Here is a 22,041-nt window from a genome sequence, read left to right as displayed (position 1 = left end):
TTAGAGACAGAGCAAGGTAAGCACAGAGTCGGCAGCAAGGCACAGGAAAGCTCGACAGTGGGTGGTGATATTTACTTTTTTTTGTTGTTGTTTTAATTCCTGTCCTTTTTTTGCCTAACCTCACAAAAACATGTGGACTTGTTCTGAGTTTTTGCCCTATTGTACRTTATAATAAACAAGTCACAAAACAAATTACCACAGTTTTTGGCATACTTTGGCTTGTTTTTGTCTTGCATTTTTTTTAATGTTAAAATAGAGTTTGCAGTGCAATTACATCACTGTTTTCGAGATTATAGTTTTAACTAAAAGAAAAATATAAGCGCCCTGAATTTGTGCTACTTCTGATTGAACCAATAGTCTTAAAAATTTGAGATTTTGGCAGTTTTTACTCTGCATTATCTCCATCTGCTACTTAATTTGGAAATCCGTTCTCATAGTATGTACAGTCCTTGATTGACATGGGCCGGTTAGGGTGATGAGAGATTTTCCACAAACCATACAAGTTCAGTGGAGGTGGGTGTATTATCAGTAAGTGTTTTGGAGAGTTTAAGGCTAAAGGATAAGCTAGATCATTCTAGCAGTCCCTCCTGCAGACTTGAGACCATTATATTTCATCARGTTGTTTTTCAAGTGGACCATGGTCAACATTTTTTGCTACTGTTGGGTATACTACTGAATCAAACTGACATCAAGGTAAGGTAGTCACCTTCAAGAGAAGTGTAATTCTTTCTGTGGCCAGGTTTTTACAATGTTTTAAAAAGTATAAATCCAAGAAGTTTGTTCTACAGAGTAAAACTGAGAGCATTTTTTCATTTTTAAACTTTTTTTTCTGATACACGCACCAATATATGGTAATAAATATCTTATTTATGCTCCTTGTTAAGATTGAATGTCAGAACACTTTTCATTTTTACCACCTTGACAGCAATAGTTAGTGGAATTCTTAACCACTTACATTGCCGTGAGGAATAATCTCTCTATTTTCATGAAAAACAGCCTCATCATGGTTCTTGTGCTAAAGCAGCGGGAGAAGATTGCTCATCCTCTGTCCTACTCTGTTAGAAAGGAGATCTGTGTCTCATTTACAGAGTACACTGGAAACTCATACTGATGTTGCAAGAGGAGGAGCAATTAGTATCAACCACAGGAGTCGACTGAAATTTGCAGCTCTTTCCCATCATTGTCTGTCCTGGAGCAGATAGAGCCTCTCATCCAGCAGGCAGAAATTGTGCTTGAATGACCTTGAGGTTATTTGTCCCATGTCTGCTTTTTGCCTGTGGTAGGCAGCAGAACTGAGCCAAAGAAGCAGCGTTTCAGTGGAGCAGGTTCACTAGGGCTATTCCCAGTGTCGAACCCCAGAGCACAGCTCTGCCATTTGACGCAGAGGTCTTGTGTCAAATCAGGCAGAAGCTCTTTTGCTGCCTGGAGCAGTTGATCTTTGAGGCTTTTGGTCAGGAGCTTTAAGGAAAGAATCACAGTGATTTGAGCCCAGAAAGTTGTACTACTTGGTCGTACAGTCGAAGCAACAAGCAACTTGTATAACAAGTAACTTTCTATTTCTAATTGTCTCTGTATGTTTAACATATGTTGAGGACTTAGCTCACGTATGATACAGCAGATCTTTAGTACCCGCCCCACGAGTTTAAAAAGGGCTGTTAGCCATCAAAGATGCTACTCCAAGCACAGACTTAGTCTTTGAATGAGTCACATACATGCTGTGCTATACCGTGCTAAGCAGCAAAGGAAAAACACCGTTGATCCCATTTGTCACATAGTACTGTGCCGTGGAGCCTATGCAAAAGGTTGTTGCAACAGCCCTACTTTGGAGAAAACTCTGAGTCCTTTCTTCTAGCATTCAGCCTGCCCCTCCACCCTCTCTAAACTAATCCCTGTCTAATCAACAGACTTCTCATAAGCCAGTGTATACAAAATTGAGTTGGAGCATGCCTGAGCAAGAAATGCAAAGCTGTGATGTGTGTTCATAACCACTGTTGTGGTTGTGAATTAATAAGTGCCCTCATTGCAAACCATCACAGCCTTGAATTCTCACCTCTGCTTTCCAGCAAGTAATACGCTTCATCTAGTGCACCAGCTGCTCTTTTAAAAACTGCATTGTGAAGTCAAGGAATAACTTTGCATCAGAAACTAAACAACAGTTACAGACTTTCACAGGCAATTGACATGAGACAGAAACATTTTGTCGTGAGTGTAAGAGTATTTTTTTCCAAAACAGGTCCATCTCTGACTTCTTGTTTCTGATCCTGCAAGATGACCTCAAAAACTCAGAAAACAAGCCTGAGAGCTAAAAGTCATGCCTCCCCTGGAAACCAAATATATGGATTCAGTAGAGAGAGTTTGTAAACTTTGTGGCAAACTTTTAACCCCTCTCTTCTCACTAAGCCATGCCTGTTTCATAGGTGTCCTTCTCTTTTTCMTGAACAACTTTATCACTTTTGTCTTTGCTGTCATGCATCTGTCTGCTCTGTGGAGCAGACCTGTGTTTCAGGTTTGAAGAAGAGTCTAGGTGCGTAAAAGCTAGTCTTAGCCTTTTCATCAACAGTGTCGGTTGATCTAACAAAATATTACTTATTGCTACAAACCTTGCCTTGCTTATATCCTTATTCTGTTACACCTACAAGAACATTATTATGAATTTTTTGAAGCTCTCTTCTGCTGAGCTTTTAAAAATCTGGCCATATTTGATAGAAAATATTTTTTTCTTTTTTCAGTCTACACACTTAATTTCCTCTCTAAAATGTGAGAATGTGCTTTGTGTTTATAATTCCAAAATGTGTAATATTAGTTCTAGTAATAATACATTATTTATCTGTTTTACATTTGAGTGGGTGTCTCTAAATTACTTAACTTTATTGTTTGTCAAAATGATAATTCAACAGCAGTTCCTTTTTTCATATAAATGAGCAATCATGCTAGTTACAAAAAATGTCTTTTAATATATGATACCATTTGATATACAATTTGTCAATATTTTAATAGTTGGATYAGTTCCGTTTTTAAATATTTAAGGAAAGGCTAATTTTGAATGAGATTCCCACTATAAGAAAACACTTACCTTATGGCCAAGAAGAATTGTATTGGCTATCTGGATGACTGGGAGTAAGGTGCTGTGGGGCATAAACACCTCCAAGAGCTTGCTTTCCATTTGTAAAATGGAAGTGATTTAATTCTTAGGTGTTGTGAAGATAAATGTAGTAAAATCTGTGGGATATTGAGGTTACAGATGCGAAGAAGAGGGAGGAAAGGCGTAGAAAAATGGAATTAACATGTAGTGGAATTACTCTTCTGGTCCACTGATGAGTTTATTAATAACTTGTATTTAAATAGGTGGTTGAATCCCTTATTTATTACTGGACATAAACGGAAGCTTGAAGAAGATGATATGTATAAAGTGTTGCCAGAAGACTCCTCGGAGAAGCTTGGAGAAGAATTACAGTGGTAAGGAGAAAAATCATTGTTCTGTTTCATTGTATATCTGCTGATGAAGATAAGAATTGTATTCATATTCTGAAATTAAAAGAGGTTGCTGTAAAGTTTACCAAAGTGTTCTGTTAAACCTTCTGGGGAGTAGAGAGTAATATTGTGAACTTATTTACCATGGAAACATTTTAATTTTTTCAAGTTATACATAATAAAAATATATTTGAGTATTTTCACTACATCATTTGCAGTTCCTTTGGCACTCTGCAGAGTGCTTAGAACAGAAGACTCAACTGTTATTGAAGTAATACTTAATAAATTAATGGGACTCTTCTGATCTGTGGTACAATGGCTGTTGAAACTTTTATACTTTCTCTGTATAGAAACGAGGCAAAAGATTAATGCCTTTTGTTTTGGAGAACAAACTGAATTAAAAGTGACAGCTGTGTACCTTTTATGTGTGTATGTATATATTCAAAATATACCACTTTCTGGTTAAATGCTATATAAGCAAAATAAAAACAAGCTAAAATGCTTTGGACATCTAAGCTTGCCTCTTGGAGGAGTTCTTATTTTGCTGTAAGTATCCTTTCTTAGACTATTTTCCAGTTTTCCAGTTCATGTGATTATGGACTCAAGAGAATCTCTCTCTTTTTTTTTTTTTTTTTTTAATTTGTAAAATATCTTCTGAAAATAACGGTTTATGTAAATTGGCTTGAACCTTACACTAGAGAAAGATTATTTTTGTCTTCAAAGTATTTTTTTTTTAATATAATTAGAAGGAGACTTGTTTCCTAGTGAAAGGTGGCCTTTGAACTAAGAAAGTGGTAGCTTGGCCTTGCTTTTTCTTGCAATTACGCTGAAAGATGTATGGCAAATCAACTTTCCTAATAATTTGGCTGGGAGGAGAGACTTCTCGAGAAGAAAAGCATCCAGAAAGTAAAGATTATGACCAATTCTTTCATCTTTCTGCTCTGGCTGAGTTAAATGGAGAAAGAGTGATTGTGATAAACTCATGGGAATGCAACCTTTAATATCTTTCTAGCTGGAGATCCTTGTCAAATTCCACTGACATGCCTTGAAGCAGTTCAGAGGGTTTGCTGTACAGGAAGATGAACTCTTTCCAATGACTTACAGTAAAAACACACACTTTCCATGAGTTCAGGAAGCAGTAGAAAATAGAGCATCCAAAAAAAAAGTGTTTTTTTTTTTTTTACTCTTTAGTGTATTGTCCCAGAAGCAAAGAATACAGTTCATAAGTAGCCACCTAAATAAGTAGCCTTTTCACCTAGGCCAACAAATCCCACAGAGTCTAGGCAGTTTTAATTCTGAATCTGAAGCATTTAGGCAATGTCTATATAATTCCTGTAGCATAAAGGAGGGTAAAAAATTAAAAAGTTCTGTTCTTCTATCCACACTATATGCTTCAAACCTGTGTGCCTTGTTGCAAAGTAATAAACTAGGCTTTCATGTCTTAGACTAATTTCAGCCCTCAAACTAGCAAGGTTGGAGGTCATGGCAGAAAGTATTTAGCATACAGAAACAAGGGAGAACATCTTGTCTGACAACAGTGTACTTTAAGAAATCTGCTTAAGTCCTGATTTTTTTTTTTTTGTTCATATTTAACTGAACAAACTCACATTTGTTCTTACTGTCTTTGATTTTAATGTGAACGGATTGTATCCTACTTGTGGGCAAGCACGCGGTAACACAAAGATCCTTGCCACTCTGCTGTTGTAATCCTTGCCTTTGGAGAAATGTGGGGAGCGTTAAGTGACTAAACTGCTGTAGACAGTTCCTTTTGGTCTTGTGCCATATCTGCTCCTCTTCATCGAAGCACATGACAGAAACAAAAAAGGGATCATGCATAACAACCTTTCTGGGGAAGTGCAGAGCTTATAGAAAGATAAAGGCGCTCCATGTTGCCTCAGTTTAGTCCATAGTTAGGAGTTCATATGGTAATTGGCTCTTAACTAAGGTTACTGGCTGTCTGAACTGAGAGGAAATAAAGAAAGAATGACTTCATCTTATGCAAATGCATCAAAGGCAATAGCAGTTAACCATGGCCAAGCAAATATTTTTGCTGCCTCCGTGTTTGTGATTGTAGGAGAACAGGTAGACCTGTAATGCTAAATACGTGTTTTTGTAAATGAGAAAACATGACTTTTTATTATCGTGTTAATGTCTTAATGAAAAGTGATTTACAGAGGTGATTGTGGCAATCCTACTGCAGGTCTGAATCTGTTTTATTCTAGCTAATTGCCTTGTGGTTTTATACTTGTCCTCCAGTATATTTGCTTCTTATTTTTCAGGTACTGGGATAAAGAAGTGCAAAAAGCAAAAAAGGATGGAAGAATGCCACATTTAACAAAAGCAATCATACTCTGTTATTGGAAATCCTATTTAGTTTTTGGAATTTTCACAATGATTGAGGTAAGTGGTGTAAAGTACGATACAACATGCTTCCTAGCCAATAGCAATGTGAAATTTGGCCTCCTGGCTTGCGTGGTGCATACTGGTGACTTCATGCTGAGCCATTCAGAGTAACTGGAGTGTTCATAAACTCTGTCAGAAAAGTAAAACAGAGCTACATTCCCTTAGAGATTGAAAAATCAGGTCAGATATTTTTTCAGTGAGTCTCATAACTGTGGAATTGTGGACATGGAACTGAGAGCTATTTTCAGTGCACTACTGCTGAGATGATATAAGCCATCTGACTTGCTTTGTAGGTCTTACCTGCATTTTATGTATCTGAATGGAATGTCCCATAGAAAAAAAGATTTTTGCTATGTGCAATGTCATACTATGTCATCTTGAAAAATGGAAGCGCAATACATATTCATGTAACTTGCTTTTATAAGATCAAAATTTTTATTAATAATTGAGAGAGTTCTTTTTTAAAGAATCAGCTAAACTTTAATATGGGATATATTTCAGCTTGGCATTTTAGAGCATGATAAAACAAAATAATATGGGATGTGACTTGCAACAGTAATTTGGTTCTTACTGGCCTGGGCACAAATTTGGGTAGCATAGTATGATACAAAATTGTTTATACTTTTTTTTTTCTTTCTTTTTCCTTTAGGAAACCCTTAAAATAATTCAGCCAATATTTTTGGGAAAAATTATTAATTATTTTGAAAACTATGATTCCTCTGATGAGGTAGCTTTGAATTTTGCATACTGCTATGCAGCTGCTCTGTCTGTGTGCACACTTATTCTAGCTATAATGCACCACTTATACTTCTATCATGTACAGCGGGCTGGCATGAAGCTGAGGGTAGCTATGTGTCATATGATTTATCGGAAGGTAAGCAAACATGTTTATGGTTGTATTTGGCATTTGATAGCTATTTCTTTGTATATAAGGTTAAAAATGTGGCTATTTGTTATGTATACTCTTGCAATTTCCTGGAAGTTATTGATTTGCAGAAATGTTATGCATGCTAATAAACATCAGTGTTTGAATGCATCTGTGTGCATTTTATACTGTTTTTAGTAGAGTGGTGTCTGAATGACAACTTCAGTCCTTTGAGTGAAGGTGATGATTGAAGAGCCCTAAAGACTGGGGGAAAGCTGCAGACTTTCACCTACTTGTGCTGTGGGAGAAAAGCCTTCCCATCGCTGGYGGAGGGGATATTTGCTGGAATAGTAAAAGGTGGTCAACCTATAGCAGGAGARGGGCAGAGATCCCATCCAATGGATGTTGGGTCCTAGCCATTTTGAGGTGGTAGTTACCTGGCCTCCCAGTTTCTAGCTAGGGAGGACATCATGCTTGGCTGTCACCATCTCCTTTAGCACTCTCAATTGCCTGCCAATTGCTGCAGTGTCTTTTCTTTCCCCATGCTGTGATTTTATTTATGTTTTCTTCCAACAGTGCTGTAGAGGTAATGAATTGCCTACTTCTTAACTCAGAAAGGCTCTCCCCTCTTTTTGGTATGCCACATTAGTAGGTTTTCAGAGGGTACTCACTTTGTCTGTAACAGTGTGGAAGCCTTGTTTAGATTAAAAGTCATAAAAACATGCAAGTCAGTTTTAGGAGAGGACTCCAGAAATGTTAATATTCTGTAAGGCAGTAGGTGAAAACTGGAGTAACTACCTCTGTAATTTGGTGAGACCCAGGGTATTGCAGTATTGCTGCTACCTCCTCTAGACTGGAAGGGATGCTTGGCATCTTCACAGATAAGTCCCCTTAGTATCTTTTATTTCTCTTACTTGGGAGGGAAGGAAAGAAAGAAGAGTGGGGAAAGCAGAGACAATTCAGAAGCAAGGTGAATCCTGGAGATAGCATAGAGCCAGCTGTTTTTTAGTCTCAATTATTGGTTGTACTGTGAGAGCACTGTAGTCCTGGACTGGACCCAGTAATGTGAGAAAGGAAGTATGTTTGGAGAGCTGTGGCATCTTTCTCTTTGCTGTCTGCCTGTCCTGATTGAGATACAGCTACCCTCAACTACTGACGGAGCTGAGGCTGCTGTCAGATGGCAGGTGGGACAGGAGAAGCTATAGGTAGTACTGCGGGAGAAGTAGGCAAACAACACCCAGGATGAAATGCTGATCTCCATGTGCTCTTGGGAGGAAGCAAACCAGTTGTAAATGTCTGCTCCTCTCTTCTGAAGCTGTTGGTAACACCCAAACTACCAAGCCTGTCTCCATTTCCAGGCAGGAACGCCACTGGGGGCACTGGAAGGGAAAATGGCCTCTCTTTGATGTTACTGGGATAGTGACCTGCCAGTGTTTACTTCAGCAAAGAAATTTAAGCAAGGGATCAGGAATGTGCAGTTTATTTAGTATATAAACAAATCCATATTATTTTAACTATTAAATACGGGTACCATTCACTTAAAGCAAACATTTATGCTACCTGTATAGGTCATGCGAGGTTTAGGGCAAAAGCTCAAAGTGAGGGCAGTAAAAATGGCTGCCTTGTAAAGGTGATTGTTTTTCATGCACATATTTATTCTCCTCCCTCTTCTGATACCTTGGAAATTATCCTCTGGGAACTTGGCTCTAACATGGCACACTGCTTTCTTGTACATAAACATATCTCTAAGGTATTAATTTAGTATACTGATTATCATAACACACTTTGAAATTCATGAAATATGTACATAGCAAAGTTGTTTGTTATGTTGTTGATATTGGCTTAGGAGCCTAGAAGCTTGGAAAAGAAATGTTCATAATGTGTACCCTTATTTCTAGAGATGTGATTAAATGGAAAATTAATCTCCCCTCATCTCATAAATGTTTACTCCTGAGGGTGAAGGCTGAAGTTACGGCAGAACACCGATAAACCTTACTAATCAGTTGTCTTCATTATTCAGGGTTTATAGATGGGTCATACTTTCCCTTTATCCTCACCTATGCTTTTGAAAGAATCTGGATGCTAATTTACAAGCACTTTTGCAGTGGTCATTAATTTCTGTAGTAAATAAAAACTAGGATTTGCAAGAATGAATGGGGTGGATGGGAGAGCATCCTTAATACAAAATATCAACTGCTAAGAATTCTTAAATTTTATACCGCTTTTCTTGGAAGGTTAAAAACTGATGTTATTTGCAAAAAGCCTGTATTCAAACTGTAAGATGTTTTGTAATCTGTATGAAGTATTAGTGATTCACATAGGAAGTTTGTAACAAAGATGAAAATGGACTCTCTTGTGACTTTCAATCTCATGTTTTAAAACCAAAGACTACTTATGGAAGGCTGCTTATTTATTTTTTAAAGACTTCAGTTTTATATGTTGCTTGAGGTTTAGAATAGACACTAGGGCAGTTTAAGCTGTGTAGTAGCTGGTTGAGACAGGAAGCAGACAATTATTCAAAGGTGGCAGCAGCTATTTGACTGGAATAGCTGTATTAGTCCTTTCTATGGTCAGTTCTCCCTTTTTCCTCTGCTTTCAAATTAACAGTTTGGGGCAGGGAGAGATTAAAATGAGTGGGAATACAGAATGCGAAGAATGGTTAAAAAATGGAAATAGGGTCAATGCAATTACATCTGGAAAAAAGGATGAATTCTAAACAGACATCAGGAGTACAAACTACTGTCATTAATTCATGCAAGTAAAACCTATTTTCTTTGAAGAAGGGTGCTTGCTGGGAAATACATATGCATGGAAAACATATATAGAGAAAAATCAAGCAGCTTGTTGTGCTGAAAACAGGTATTTGGCAAATGTAAAATAAAATGCCAGTTCAAATTGTAGTTCCTTTTTTAAAAGGTGTGTAACTTCTTAAAATATGTAGCTTTAGTCTTTGGTACTCTCTCTTACCATCAAAATGAATTTAGGAATGTTACGGTCAAAGCAGTTTTTAAAGACACAGATAGTGGGCAGGTAAAGGAGCAAAACAGGACTTTTGGTAGAAATTTGTAAGTAAGTGAAACTATTCCATTGTGTTCAGTGTTGCCATTTCCTTCTGTCTAGACAGGTCCATTCAGCCAGGAAAATGTAAAGTTCGTTTCACTACCAAAAAAAAAGATATTTCAAAAGTAATTTTGGAGTGGGGAGGGAAGAGAAGAAAAGACTAAAACTGTGTTGCTGCTGCCTCTGGGAATGGCTGTCTCTTTCCTGGGAAGACCAAACGTCACAGACAAGCCTCCTCCTTTTGGCTCGGCTGCTTGTGTGCTTCCTCCTTAGCCTGTCTTGGTCCAAAGGAACTGGGCTAATTTTGAAACTCTTTACACTAAGGGTGCCTAAAATTAGCTAGGAAGAGATCGGAAAAGCAGCTCAGGTGGTGGGTCTGAGAGGGCCACTGACACTGAGCTAAGTGCAGTGTTTTGGGTAGCCTCAGGTGCACCTCAAAAAGCATATATGTCTGTGTCTTAAAGGTATATATAGCAGTAGGTGCTGTAAAGGCACCCTAGGGACAACATTCCCAAGTACTTGGTGCTTGAACTCCTATTATTATGGTCTATAGGTATCTAACAGCTTTTCTAGCAGCTTATCAGCTTTGATCTTTGCTGTGGATTAAACATGATAGAAATGTGGATGTGCTGGGACTGCATTACAGACAGGCAGGTTAGCTGGAGGTTTCAGACAGATGGGAGGCAAATGGCTTAAGACAGAGTATGAAGCAATAGTTTTCTCAAATAATTAAATCTTGCTTCTCATATATCCTGTTTTCTAGTCTTATTATTGGAATATCAGGGGAGTTGCTTTGTAGGGTTCTGAGTCTTGCTGCCAGCTGGTTTTAGTGAAGTTAGGGTGGGGAGTCTGCTGGTAACGAATACCTCCGTAACCTACCAAAGAGGTGCAGGCAGGTAAGGCGCTTTGTTTGAAACGGTGCTTTGAATAGCTCTTTGGTGTCTGATGTTCTTGCACCTGATTTCAATTACTGGGAAAGTATCTTTGAAGCAATTAGTGTTCTTCAGATTGGATTCTTGATCAAAAAGGAATCCTAATAATGACTGATTATTTGGAAGGGGCGAAGCAGATGTGCGTCACCTAAAAAGGCTAAATGTTTTTGAGAAATTAAGTATTTTGGTTACAGGAAAATGTGTAGCACATTTTGTGTATTATTTTACTTGTGCTACAAAATTGTGCTTTTTTTTTTTTTGTAGCAGGCTATAGAGTTCTGCACCTTTGAGTTATTTCGGTTTGGATCTCTGCAGTAATGTTCAGACTGCATATTTCCAGATATGTTTTGTGGGATATTTTTATAATCAAATACTATTTTCTACTGATTAACTTATTTATTAACCTCTAAAAATATTTTATATTCATTGTTACTGCTTTTCATAACATGTGCTAAACTTCTTTAATATAATCCAGAAATCTATGATTTTACAGACCTATTAACAAGGGAAATCTTATATTAATTTGTAAAGGGATATTAACTCTGATCTACAAAGGCAGAAGGCACARTTTGCAGTGTTACTAAGAACTTATAATTTAAAATTATAGCTTGGTTTGTTGTCTTCTGTGATGAATCTCATTCAAAAAATAATTCTTTTAATTGGTGGAACCTTGTCCTGACTTTCATTTAGCCCCAAGGTAGAGTTTTCTGTTCTAATGTTACACCTATGCTCATAATACGAGGGAGAGGGAGAGAGCAAAGGGAAGATTACAAGATGTGTTGTTTAGTTTTAATAACTTGCTATGTTGGTATTTTCCCATTTTTAATCACTTCTGAGAAAGTAAAGATGGTGTTTTTTATGGCACTTTTTTCCCCTCATAGTCCTTCCCTAGACTTTTTTTGTATGTTCATCTTCAAGATTTTCTTCAGAATATTAACCCAACCAACATGTTAGATAAGGTTCTTGAACTATAGCCCAGATATTCTCAGGCAAAATCTGTAATGTGCCTTCAGCTTTTGTTCCGATATAATATTTGTGGATTGAGTCTTCTAAACATAGGTGTAACGTGCTATAGAAGCAGTGATAATTTGAGACTGTTTTTCATTTTTTAGGCACTTCGTCTCAGTAATACAGCTATGGCAAAAACTACCACTGGTCAAATAGTAAATCTCCTGTCAAATGATGTGAACAAATTTGATCAGGTAAGAAGTATTGCAGATCTTGCTGAAGGGTCTGAAGCTGAAAAAGTTATAGGATTTGAGTTATGAATATTTTATTCACAGCTGGTGATAAAAGTGTCTTTTATGAATATTTTTCCTAGTTGTTTCTCAAACATCATAGGAATAGAAATAGTGTCTTGAAATATGGGAGGAAAACATACTTTTTTCCCCTTAAATATTTTCCTGCTGTTTTCATAATTTCAGAGATATGTTGGTGCATGTAGATATGCCAAAATCAATATGGTGATTTGGTCACTTTCTGGAGCATAGGTACTTCCATTTAGCCCCTTAAGTTTAGGTCTCTGAATCTGGTGCAGATTCTCCCTGAATCTTCTGACTGAATGTCTCATTACTTGCTGCAGGCAGAGGTGCTGCTTCAACTTTGCATTTTTAGGGTTTTATTTTTAGCTAAGGCTGAAAGCTAATTTTTGTTTCTTAACTGTTTGCCTAGGTAACAATTTTCTTGCACTTCTTGTGGGCTGGACCAATTCAAGCTGTAGCAGTAACAGTACTTCTCTGGATGGAAATAGGCCCATCGTGCCTTGCAGGAATGGCAGTTCTCATTATTCTTCTTCCTGTACAGACCTGCATTGGGAGGCTTTTTTCTTCTCTAAGGTGAGGTTGCATGTACTGGGTTGTAGGTGTTCTGTCCTGGGTTTGACAGTGGGTGTCCAGGATTGGCTGAGGACTGGATTGAGTCAGAGTACTGCTCTGAGATTGACTTCTGTGTGGTGAGGTTTTTTGCTTTGTCTTTTGTTTTTGCCAGTGTTTTTTGTAGTCACTAATGTCATATTTCTGAATTCCTACTTAGGGACTTGAATCAGTGGTCTGTCTTCAAGTGATGCTGAAAATCTCTGATGCCTGATGGCAGTTCTGTACCTTGAAGAGTTGGGCTATTTCTGTAGCTGCCTTGCTGTAGATTTAGGTGCAGAATTTTACAGCTCCTTGAACTTTGCCTTCCTGCACCGTTGCTGCAGGTGCCTTCCTGCACTGACGTGTAGGGAGAAGTTATTGCAAAGGCAATACTACCAGTCCCATCATAAGTTTAACTTATGGGCATATTACAGAAGTTTCAGCAGAAAGCTCTGAAAATTTTGTGTTCGGAGATCTTGCTGCCTCCCCTCCTAGACAAAGATCATGAGAGGAAAAAGGGGAAAGAATTGAGAGARAAGGGAAAAAAAAAATTATGATGGTGGTTCTGATGACTCCGTTGACATTTCTAACTGTGAGGTTCTAGGTTGTGTAAATATGAAATGAATCTGCAGTAGTTTTCCATTATCAAACAAATCTAATTTGTTCTTCTCTGACTTCTTCCTGAAAAATCATTTACTTCAAATGACAATATTAACTACAACATTTTGACTTCCTAACTTTCCTTTTCTTGTATAACTAATAACGTTCTACTTACATCAAGAATTTATAAATGACTCTTCTCTCTTAATGAAAATATTTTTGTGTTATTAAAGTTCCTTTACTATGTACTTGTATACTTAGTAGTGTTATTCATCTTTGTTGCGTTTTTCTATTCAGGGTGAACAGAATGCATCCTTCTAGTTGTTTGGATAGGAAAAACTCTTTTTAGTGAGTTACTTTTTCTTTCAAGTTGTATTTTATTGAGACTGGCATTGCTGTTGCCTGGCTAGATATGAAAAGAGATCTGAGAATTACAAAGTCAGAACAGCTCATGGACTTCCTCCTCTGTTTATAACCACTGTGATAGTCTTCAGCTATTATGCTCATGTAGTATTTCTTAAATAATTAGTCATTCAGTGTCCTCTGCCAAATTCTTAGTTTTATATGATAAAAGGTGTTTTTAGAACACTTCATTATTTTCTTACATGCTCATTTTTACTGCCTAAGTATAATGTATGCATATGTAATAAGCTATATCACTGTTGTTTTGTTGGGGTTTTAATAGTAACGGTTAGAATACTTAGCACTTGAATCGTGCTTTATCCATGGTGTTCAAAGTGCTCTTCCAAAGTGGTAAGCATTGTTATACCCATTTTACAGATGGGAAACTTGAGGTACAAAGAGATTAAGGGACTATGGTCAGACAACAGGGTGAGAAAAATTTCTTGGAAATTACACATTTAAAAAGTTTGTCAGTGGCCCTATAATATTCTGTTTTTTCCCCCCAGCCATTAACAGTCACTAGTTTGGATGCAATGCAAGGAAAAGAATTTCTTAACCAGAAAAACTTTTGCCTGCATACATGTGCACAGATCTTTGTATTTGTAGCCCAATGAATGCAAAGAGTTAATGGAAAAATTAAAATAGATTCCAGCCCTGTAATGATGTTTGTGTTCACATGGCAGTTGCTGGGAATCTGCATGGGTTTAAGGAAATCGGCCTATGAAGAAGTAATTTAAGGATTAAAGCTTTTGCTAAAATCCAGGCATGCTCAGTGTGGCAGCTAATTTGTGCTATTATTCAGCATTATACTTGTGGCCCAGTTTTGTAAGCACATATATGCACGTCAGTTTATGATGCAGACACTTCCATTAGCTTCAGTGCTGTAGGAGCTTGCAGAAATGGACTCAATATTACATGGAATAGTATACACCATATTACTGAGTATTGCTTTTATCTGCACAAGTACTAAAAGTTGTACAAAATACACATGCTATATGATATTTTAGAAATAGTTTAATTATCAAGCTGAAGACTATGTTATATATATTCATAAGAGCTTGGCCCTTTACAGTTGCATGGCAAAGCACTGAATATTCTCATTTAAAGCACTTTCTAATCTGTAAGTTAGATTTTTTAAAAGAAAAAATAGCTTTATGTGGAACTGTTGGGTTAAACATAATCAGAACTCACTGAATATGCCTTATGAAAGCAGAAAGGAATTTGACAACTTATAAAATGGTTAGAGGACTTCTTGGACATTTGAAAGAGTCTTGAGGAAACCTTCAGGTCCTTCAYTGTTGTGCACTTAAGCATGCTCTGTGCCCATGTGCGTTCCAATTATCCTGATCTGTGCTTACTCTTTTTAAAACTTGGGGATCGACTTCCACCGCTGCAAATTGGTATCAGTGCATTTGAAGCCTGCATACTTCACACCACTATATAACCACTGAGATGGCTCAGTGGCTATCTGATGGTCCAATGGCTTCTGGTATGTATGTACAAAATAAGATTTTGCAACATAGAGGAGTGTAACTAAAAAAAACCCCAAACTCTTGAACATTTTAAAGCAATTTGTAAGAGGATGGTTATTTTGCTGTGATAAACTAATTTTTAAATTTTCTTGCTGAAATGTTACTCTGAGAACTGTTGCTTTTTTCATCTACAGCATTTAAAAAGAGAAATACTTCCATTATTTTTTTTTTCCAACCTACTATTATCTGGAGACCAACTATGTAGATTAGGTCTGAAAGGTGACTTTCAAAAGATTGCAGGTGAAAATTATTATTTGCTGCAGAGACATGAACAGCGTATTCTAAATTTCTAAATTTTGTCTCTTGCAGTGGTGGTGCATGTATATGGGAGAGAAAGGAGGAGCTCTCAAATTCTTTGAGGACTTTTCTTTTTGAAAAAAAGAACTTAGCAAAGATAATCTTGTTCCATGCCAATAAGGTTGGTTTAGGCTAAGCTATCTTCAGTCTTACAAAGAAGCCTTGATTACATTAGGGCCACTTTCCTATGTTTCTTCTATCACTTTTCATGTATAAATATTTCGTAATATGTTGCTTCAGTCGTCCTGACGTTTCTGGAATACTGGTGTTGAGGAGTCAGTTTAAAATGCCAGGCGGTTGCCTGAAATTCTTTCTATGTAAGTGCTTTGAACATGGCTATTACTTCCAGAGCACCAGAGAAATTTTAGAGGACAGGTTGAACTGAGAAGACGCAGCAAGCCTTTTTGAAAAACATTTTGTTATTTTTTTTATATGGTTTCTAAACCTAACTTTCATTGGCTTTATATAAAATTATATAATTTAGGAAAAAAAAGATACAATTTATCAAAATAAGGCCTACTATAGGCCACTCTTTATATGCTAAGTATGTTTGTATGCAGGAATGAATTCAGAGTTGCAGTGTGCATGGTTTTGGTTTTACATGGCTTCTAACTTTCAATGATTTTTTTTCCTAAATAAAATTGTAACTTGATTGTTTAGTTATACACACACACACGCACGTGTTTTCCAATTTATTCATCATTGCAAATGTGGGACCAAAATAGTTTTGTTGTTTTTTTTTAATTTGGTGTTAATTACAAATTCTTGTAACATTTTATAGAATAATAAGCAAATTTATTTTCTATTATAATTTCTTTTTTCTTTTTGAATAAAGGGTATGTATGTATGTGTGTGTATACACACATGAACACACACACATGCAYGTGCGCATACACACAGATTTGAATAACAGCTGGTCTTAATGTGAGAACTGATTAGTGATGAAAAAATGTCTTGCTTGTAATCCCTGTTCTGAGAAAGTAGGAATGTTGATTAGCTATTAAAAGCCTAAAAATCAATACAGTCTTCCATTGGTCAAAAAACCTGAGTTTATACTTTGATCGTTAACAGCTCTTAATGCATATTTTTGCCTGGAACTGCTCACAGAACAATTAAAGGCCATTTGTTTATTTAGTAAAACAAAAACATATCTAGATTTACTTTCTTAAATTGTAGCTGATGCACTAGTGTTGAGTAATCTTTGCCTCAAATAGAGTTAGCCTTAACAAGACATAAACAGAGGCCAGTTTCTTTGACACCGTCAAAATGGCCTTTTGAGAGAGGTTGTTATTTTGGCATTTCAAAACCTGCTTTTTAAAATACTTTCCTAATTTTTGTTTAATTCTAAATTTAATATTTGGATGTGTATTTTTTAATTGAAGTACTTCATTTTTTGTACATAAATATGTTGTTTAAGGAACACCATGTGTTTGTGCACACTGAAATAATAATTTTAAACATTGAATTAACTGTCAGTTCCCTGAGAATACACAATACTGTGAATACAGACATACCAAATCTTTCTGCTGTGTGTCAGCTGTAAGAGACTGTTTTAGGAAAAAGCTTTAATGCAATTACAGTTCTATGAATCTTCTTTTCAAGTAAAAGTAAAAATATCATTAAAATGAGTATATTATATGAAAATAAATAGTCTGTCTTCTTTTGAGAGTCTGAGAATTTTTATTTTCTGCTAATTACAGAAGCAAGACAGCTGCCTTTACAGATGTCAGGATTAGGACCATGAATGAAGTCATAAGTGGTATGAAGATAATAAAGATGTATGCTTGGGAARAATCATTTGCAGAACTTGTGAATGGTTTAAGAAGGTAATCCTGTAAAGATACATCTTGTTACATGATATATATCTATTTCCATTTTTACAAGTCAATAAATACCTTATTTTGTGCTTTGAAGAGCTTTTTACTTGAACCTCTGTGTGGCTTTTTTTTATAACTATAAGAAAAGGGAAGGAATGAAAATTTATCTTAAGGAAGCAGAATGAGAACAACCCCTTTGATATTTATAAATTCTATTGCTTTGTGTAATAGAGTATTTCTATGTAAGAGAGTTTATGTAAATTCTTATTTTTTTTTATGTTTCCTATCATGGAAGTTTTTCTTCTGACATATTTATGGAATCTGACTTTGTCCTAARTGATAGCATCCTCAGATAGTATTTTAATTGCCTTTCTGTCCCCTTTGAAATATTCTCCAAACCACCTGGAAAGGGTGGAGGGGAGAAAGGCTGCAGCTCAGAAATTCTCCAGCTGTATATGTGCAAGGCCAACTGAGTTTGGTATCATTTTAGAAGTCTGTCAGCATCTGATTAAAACTTGCTGTTAAATCTGTTTTTCAGGCACTGTTTATTCTTTTACTTGACAGTATGAGAGTGTTCAGTGTTAAAGGGTAACTGTAGGAGTTCTGGTGTATATTTCCCATCACTTAATTTTCATGTTATGTCCATTACTTGCCTAAGAGAAGGAGGTTGTCATCCTACTGTGGCTTCTCTGACTTTTTTCCCCACTCACTTAATCCTTTCCTTTTTCTAAATAGAGGGTCTTGTGCTAGTTGAATGTTCTTCATTGATTAGAGGCTTCATCTCTTGCATGGAGCCAGAATTTCTTTGTTGATAGCTTCCTCAGTGAGAGTATTCACATCACTAAACCTTAGATTTCTAGGTTAAATATCTCATTAAGTTTAGAGGCTTCCTATTTAATGGTGGAAAGAAAGAAGCTCTTCCAAAAGGCATCCTGAATCCTGCTACTTTTTATCGACAGCACTGTGGAAACCTGTAGTTAAGTCTTAAATTGAGCCATCATTACCCAGTATTTACACAGTGACACTTGACAGTCATTAAGAAGACATCTGAACTCCTCTATTCTTTTTCCTGTGGTTGTCCATATTAGTTTCCTTTGATTTAAATCTGTGCTGTAAGATAGTGTAGTCTTAAGGCTAAGACACAATTTTTCTGATATTTATGGAGAGTAGTACAAAGGACTTGCTGATTATCCGCAGATAGTGAGGGATTATTAAGGATTATTAGAGGGTGGGAAAAGGGTTTCATCCAGGATTGTAGAAGTATTTGAATTGGACCCAATTCAAATAGTTTATCTACAAATGTTCTTTCAAAGTACTTTGGAGGAGATCAGAGATTGGGAGCCCTTAAGCTGAAAAAATAACTCTTTGAAACTCTTTGAAAGTCTGTCAATTCAGCCAATTTGGCAAGTATAGTTGGAAAGTTGCTTAACTAGTTTTCCAGTAGTGCATCCTGCATCCTTCTCCCCATAAGTGAGGACTTAATATATTTCAAGTGGTATAATCATAGCTTGAATTTATAATCTTAGTATATAGTTCCAAGTGGAAGGGAAATCAAGATGATCGAAATTTTCCCTGAGATTTACCAGAATATTTGGAAAGAGAAATTAGGAATTGTTTTAGTAGAATTTATTCTAAATTAATTCAAGCAGATAAAATTAGAATGTGTGTGGAAGGAGCAAGTTATTATGGCTCTCCTGATAAAGAAAAACTATTATTTTAATAACAAATTAAGCCTGATGGCAGCCACACTATAGATGCACTGTAGGTGCAGCAACATTTCTAGGATCTGATTTGATGAGTCATTTAGAAGTGGAAACTGAGATTTAGCTGGAGTGGAAATTAAAAACACATGCATCAGCAGCTTTTCAGTTGCTAGATGGAGACTTGTGTGTCTGTGCAATTTATCAATTACAATTTAGATAGCGTAGTGGCCAGCAGAACAATTGGTCACAGACCAGTGTTTTCTGAATTATGAACCAGAATTCCTAGAGCAAAGGGAGCCAGGAGCAGGGTCCAAATGGAGGAGGAGGAAGGAATTAGAATGAGATCAGARGAAATATTGCAAATATTACGATGCAGCTTGAGGAACAGCAGCTGAATTAACAGTGGATTACTTGGGCCAAGGGTGGACTCTATCTTTTGGAAGTTGCACTAGTTTTTCAGCTGTGGATGTACTGATCTTGGCAAGAGTTTTGTGACTGAACTCAACTGAATTTTGATACTGGAAGGGTTAGGAGCTTCTGGATGCTTTGCTTTTATGCAAAAATTTTTTTCCTCTTTGCTCTTGTAGACAACCCAGCTTTTGATTTTGATAAAAGTGTGCAAAAAAAAAAAAAAAAAAGCCCCCAAAATAAAAGCTTCAGGAAAAAAGAACAACCTTAAATACCTTCCTCAACTTCTAAGCCTCTCTTTTCTCTTTCATTATTTACACATTAGTACACTTCTTCCCAAATGAGTTGGGGTGGTAGAAAGGGAGGAGAAAGGATATAGAAGTAAAATCCTGAGTGGGGTTTCCTCATCCTATTGTTGAGGGCAACTGTGATAAGAGATTGATGTGAATATTTATATTTTGCATTTTTAGGAAGGAGATTGCCATGGTTATGAAAAGCTCCTACCTTCGAGGACTGAACTTAGCCTCTTTCTTTGTGGCAAGCAAAATAACAGTGTTCATGACTTTCATGGCATATGTACTGCTTGGCAATGTTATCTCGGCAAGTCGGGTGTTTGTTGCAGTGTCGCTGTATGGTGCAGTAAGACTGACAGTAACTCTCTTCTTCCCTGCGGCTGTTGAGAGAGTATCCGAGGCAGTGGTTAGCATACGACGAATCAAGGTATGGTTACTGATTTTTTGAATGGTTTATGGATTTGTTATCTTAATCTAATAATGCTTCAGTGTCACCAATAAAAGCAGCTTCATTTTAGTTTTGCAGAATTTGGGATTTTTAATGAAATAATCTACCTCCAAAATTAAACATGCTGCTGCGTAAAGTATGTGGAAAAGTAAGAAATAAACTGCAGGGCAACTGGTGGGGTGAAATGTGGGAGGAAAGTGTGTGTATAAAGAGCTCTTATAGACATTTTTGAGATAAGAAAAATGTGCAGATACACAGATATGTTGTGTTTGGCAGTTGTGAGCCTGGAAATAAGGAAGACACAAAAAAGCAGATGGGAGACATAGGGGACACACTCCATGTGCGCTGCGCTGCCCTGTCAAATGTGAAGGACAGGCATGGGCCCTAGCTAGTGTATGAACTTCTTTCAATACTGGAATGAAGACTCTACAAATTCAGTAAGAATGAATATCACTCATGCTGCTATTGTAGCAGAAGGGCTTTATTTTGTTTGTTTTTGTTGTGTTTAGTGTGATGTTTTGAATAAAATAAGTACACAAACTATGTTTGCTGTATGTATCAGCACTTTAGTGTAAACTACAAGAGCAAAAGACTTAAGTGCAATTTTTTTTTTTAATTTAAAACTTAAAAAAAAAAAAAAAATCCCAAATTGCCAGGCTATGGAAATATACAGTTAAAGCATGTCAGCCATTCTAGACCTTAATTGTGTGAAAAATCAGGTTAATCTAGTCTGGAACCAGAAAAACAGAAGTGCCTTTCATGTAATCATATGGCTGTGTCACTATGTAATTTGTTGATGAAAGTAGCTAAAATCTCCTGTTAAAGTTTCACATGCCTGAGTAAAATAAATCAGTTTTCTTGCTGATAAATTTGCTAATTGTACTAAGCCCACACATAAACTACATATTAAACAGGTAATCTTTGCCCTTCGAAGAAGGGTTTGTTAAAAGTTGATGCAAGTAGAGTTAGCAAATGTTAATGTGTGAAAATCGCAACAACAGCTATATTGTAGGCAGTAACATATATTACTACTGCTTAAACTAAACTGTGGGAGGGGAGAAGAATGCTTAGGATACTGGGTATTGTGCGCTGTCTGTTCTGTCCTCTCATATACCCTGTGTTCAGCTCCAGGGCAATGCTGTTTGAAGGGATCTTTCAAGCTGTGCAGGTGGAGATATGCTTTGGCTGAGAAAGGTGCCTTAGGAAGAGCAGAAAAACAGTTGAGCAGAGACAGTGATGATCTGTTCCTTTTTTTCCTGTCCCAATTTCCAGTGTATCCTAGGGTGCATCCACTGTATTCCACCATATTACAAGATTTTGCTTCTAACAGCCTGCTCCAATTCCCCTGTCACTATGATTCCTAAGGATGGTTATTAGAAACCAGCTCCAAAATTCATTGGAATAGGTAAAGAACTCTACTAATGAAGCTGTAGCGTTCTTGGTGCAGTCATCTACCTTTACCCTTAATTTTCCGAACTGCAAAATGGGTCAAGGTTAGACATTCTACTATTGGATGACAGGGTGTTGCCTGACTGAAGACATGTGATTGAAATGTAGAGAAATGTARAGGAATTGCAGAAAGAGAGTAGGAGATATGGAAAAACTGATTAAGACTATGTCTAGGTATATTTGGGCAAAACTGAATATAATATTTTTTGCAAAGAAGGTGCCTTTCCATAGGCTTTATAGAACAAGTAAGGTTTCAGCAGTGATGTTGAAATATGCTCAGATGGAGACAGGGAAGCAGGATATGTTATGTTTCAGCTAACACAGAAGAAAAATATCAGATGGGAAGTAGCCTTTCCTCCATATTCATGCATACATACATTGGCCACCATGTGACAAAAAGACCATTAACGTCTCATTATTATTTTTTTGTTTTTCCTAAGCTCTCTTCTCCCCCTCACCCTAGCTGAACAGCTAAAATCTGGTCTACTTCTCTTCTTGAAGCTTATCC

At 36.7% G+C, this 22,041-nt stretch overlaps 1 protein-coding gene across 6 annotated transcripts in view; it reads left to right on the top strand.

The window, feature by feature from the left end:
- ABCC4 (ATP binding cassette subfamily C member 4) overlaps positions 1–22,041 on the top strand; it is a 156,110-nt gene that overhangs the window by 11,220 nt on the left and 122,849 nt on the right. For 3 of the 6 annotated variants that reach the window (XM_026064093.1, XM_026064097.1, XM_026064098.1), the window contains exons 2-8: positions 3,346–3,456; positions 5,751–5,871; positions 6,524–6,748; positions 11,844–11,933; positions 12,403–12,566; positions 17,116–17,241; positions 19,814–20,063. In XM_026064093.1, coding sequence (XP_025919878.1) covers positions 3,346–3,456; positions 5,751–5,871; positions 6,524–6,748; positions 11,844–11,933; positions 12,403–12,566; positions 17,116–17,241; positions 19,814–20,063 — 1,087 coding nt within the window. Of the gene's footprint in view, positions 1–627; positions 694–2,268; positions 2,354–3,345; positions 3,457–5,750; positions 5,872–6,523; positions 6,749–11,843; positions 11,934–12,402; positions 12,567–15,451; positions 15,537–17,115; positions 17,242–19,813; positions 20,064–22,041 lie in introns of those variants that run through there. The other 3 variants (XM_026064096.1, XM_026064095.1, XM_026064099.1) reach the window with 3 other exon arrangements.

This window comes from Apteryx rowi, unplaced genomic scaffold (assembly GCF_003343035.1).
Source record: "Apteryx rowi isolate R43461 unplaced genomic scaffold, aptRow1 scaffold_209, whole genome shotgun sequence".
Classification (NCBI taxonomy): domain Eukaryota; kingdom Metazoa; phylum Chordata; class Aves; order Apterygiformes; family Apterygidae; genus Apteryx; species Apteryx rowi.
This window is presented reverse-complemented; position numbering and strand designations above follow the sequence as displayed.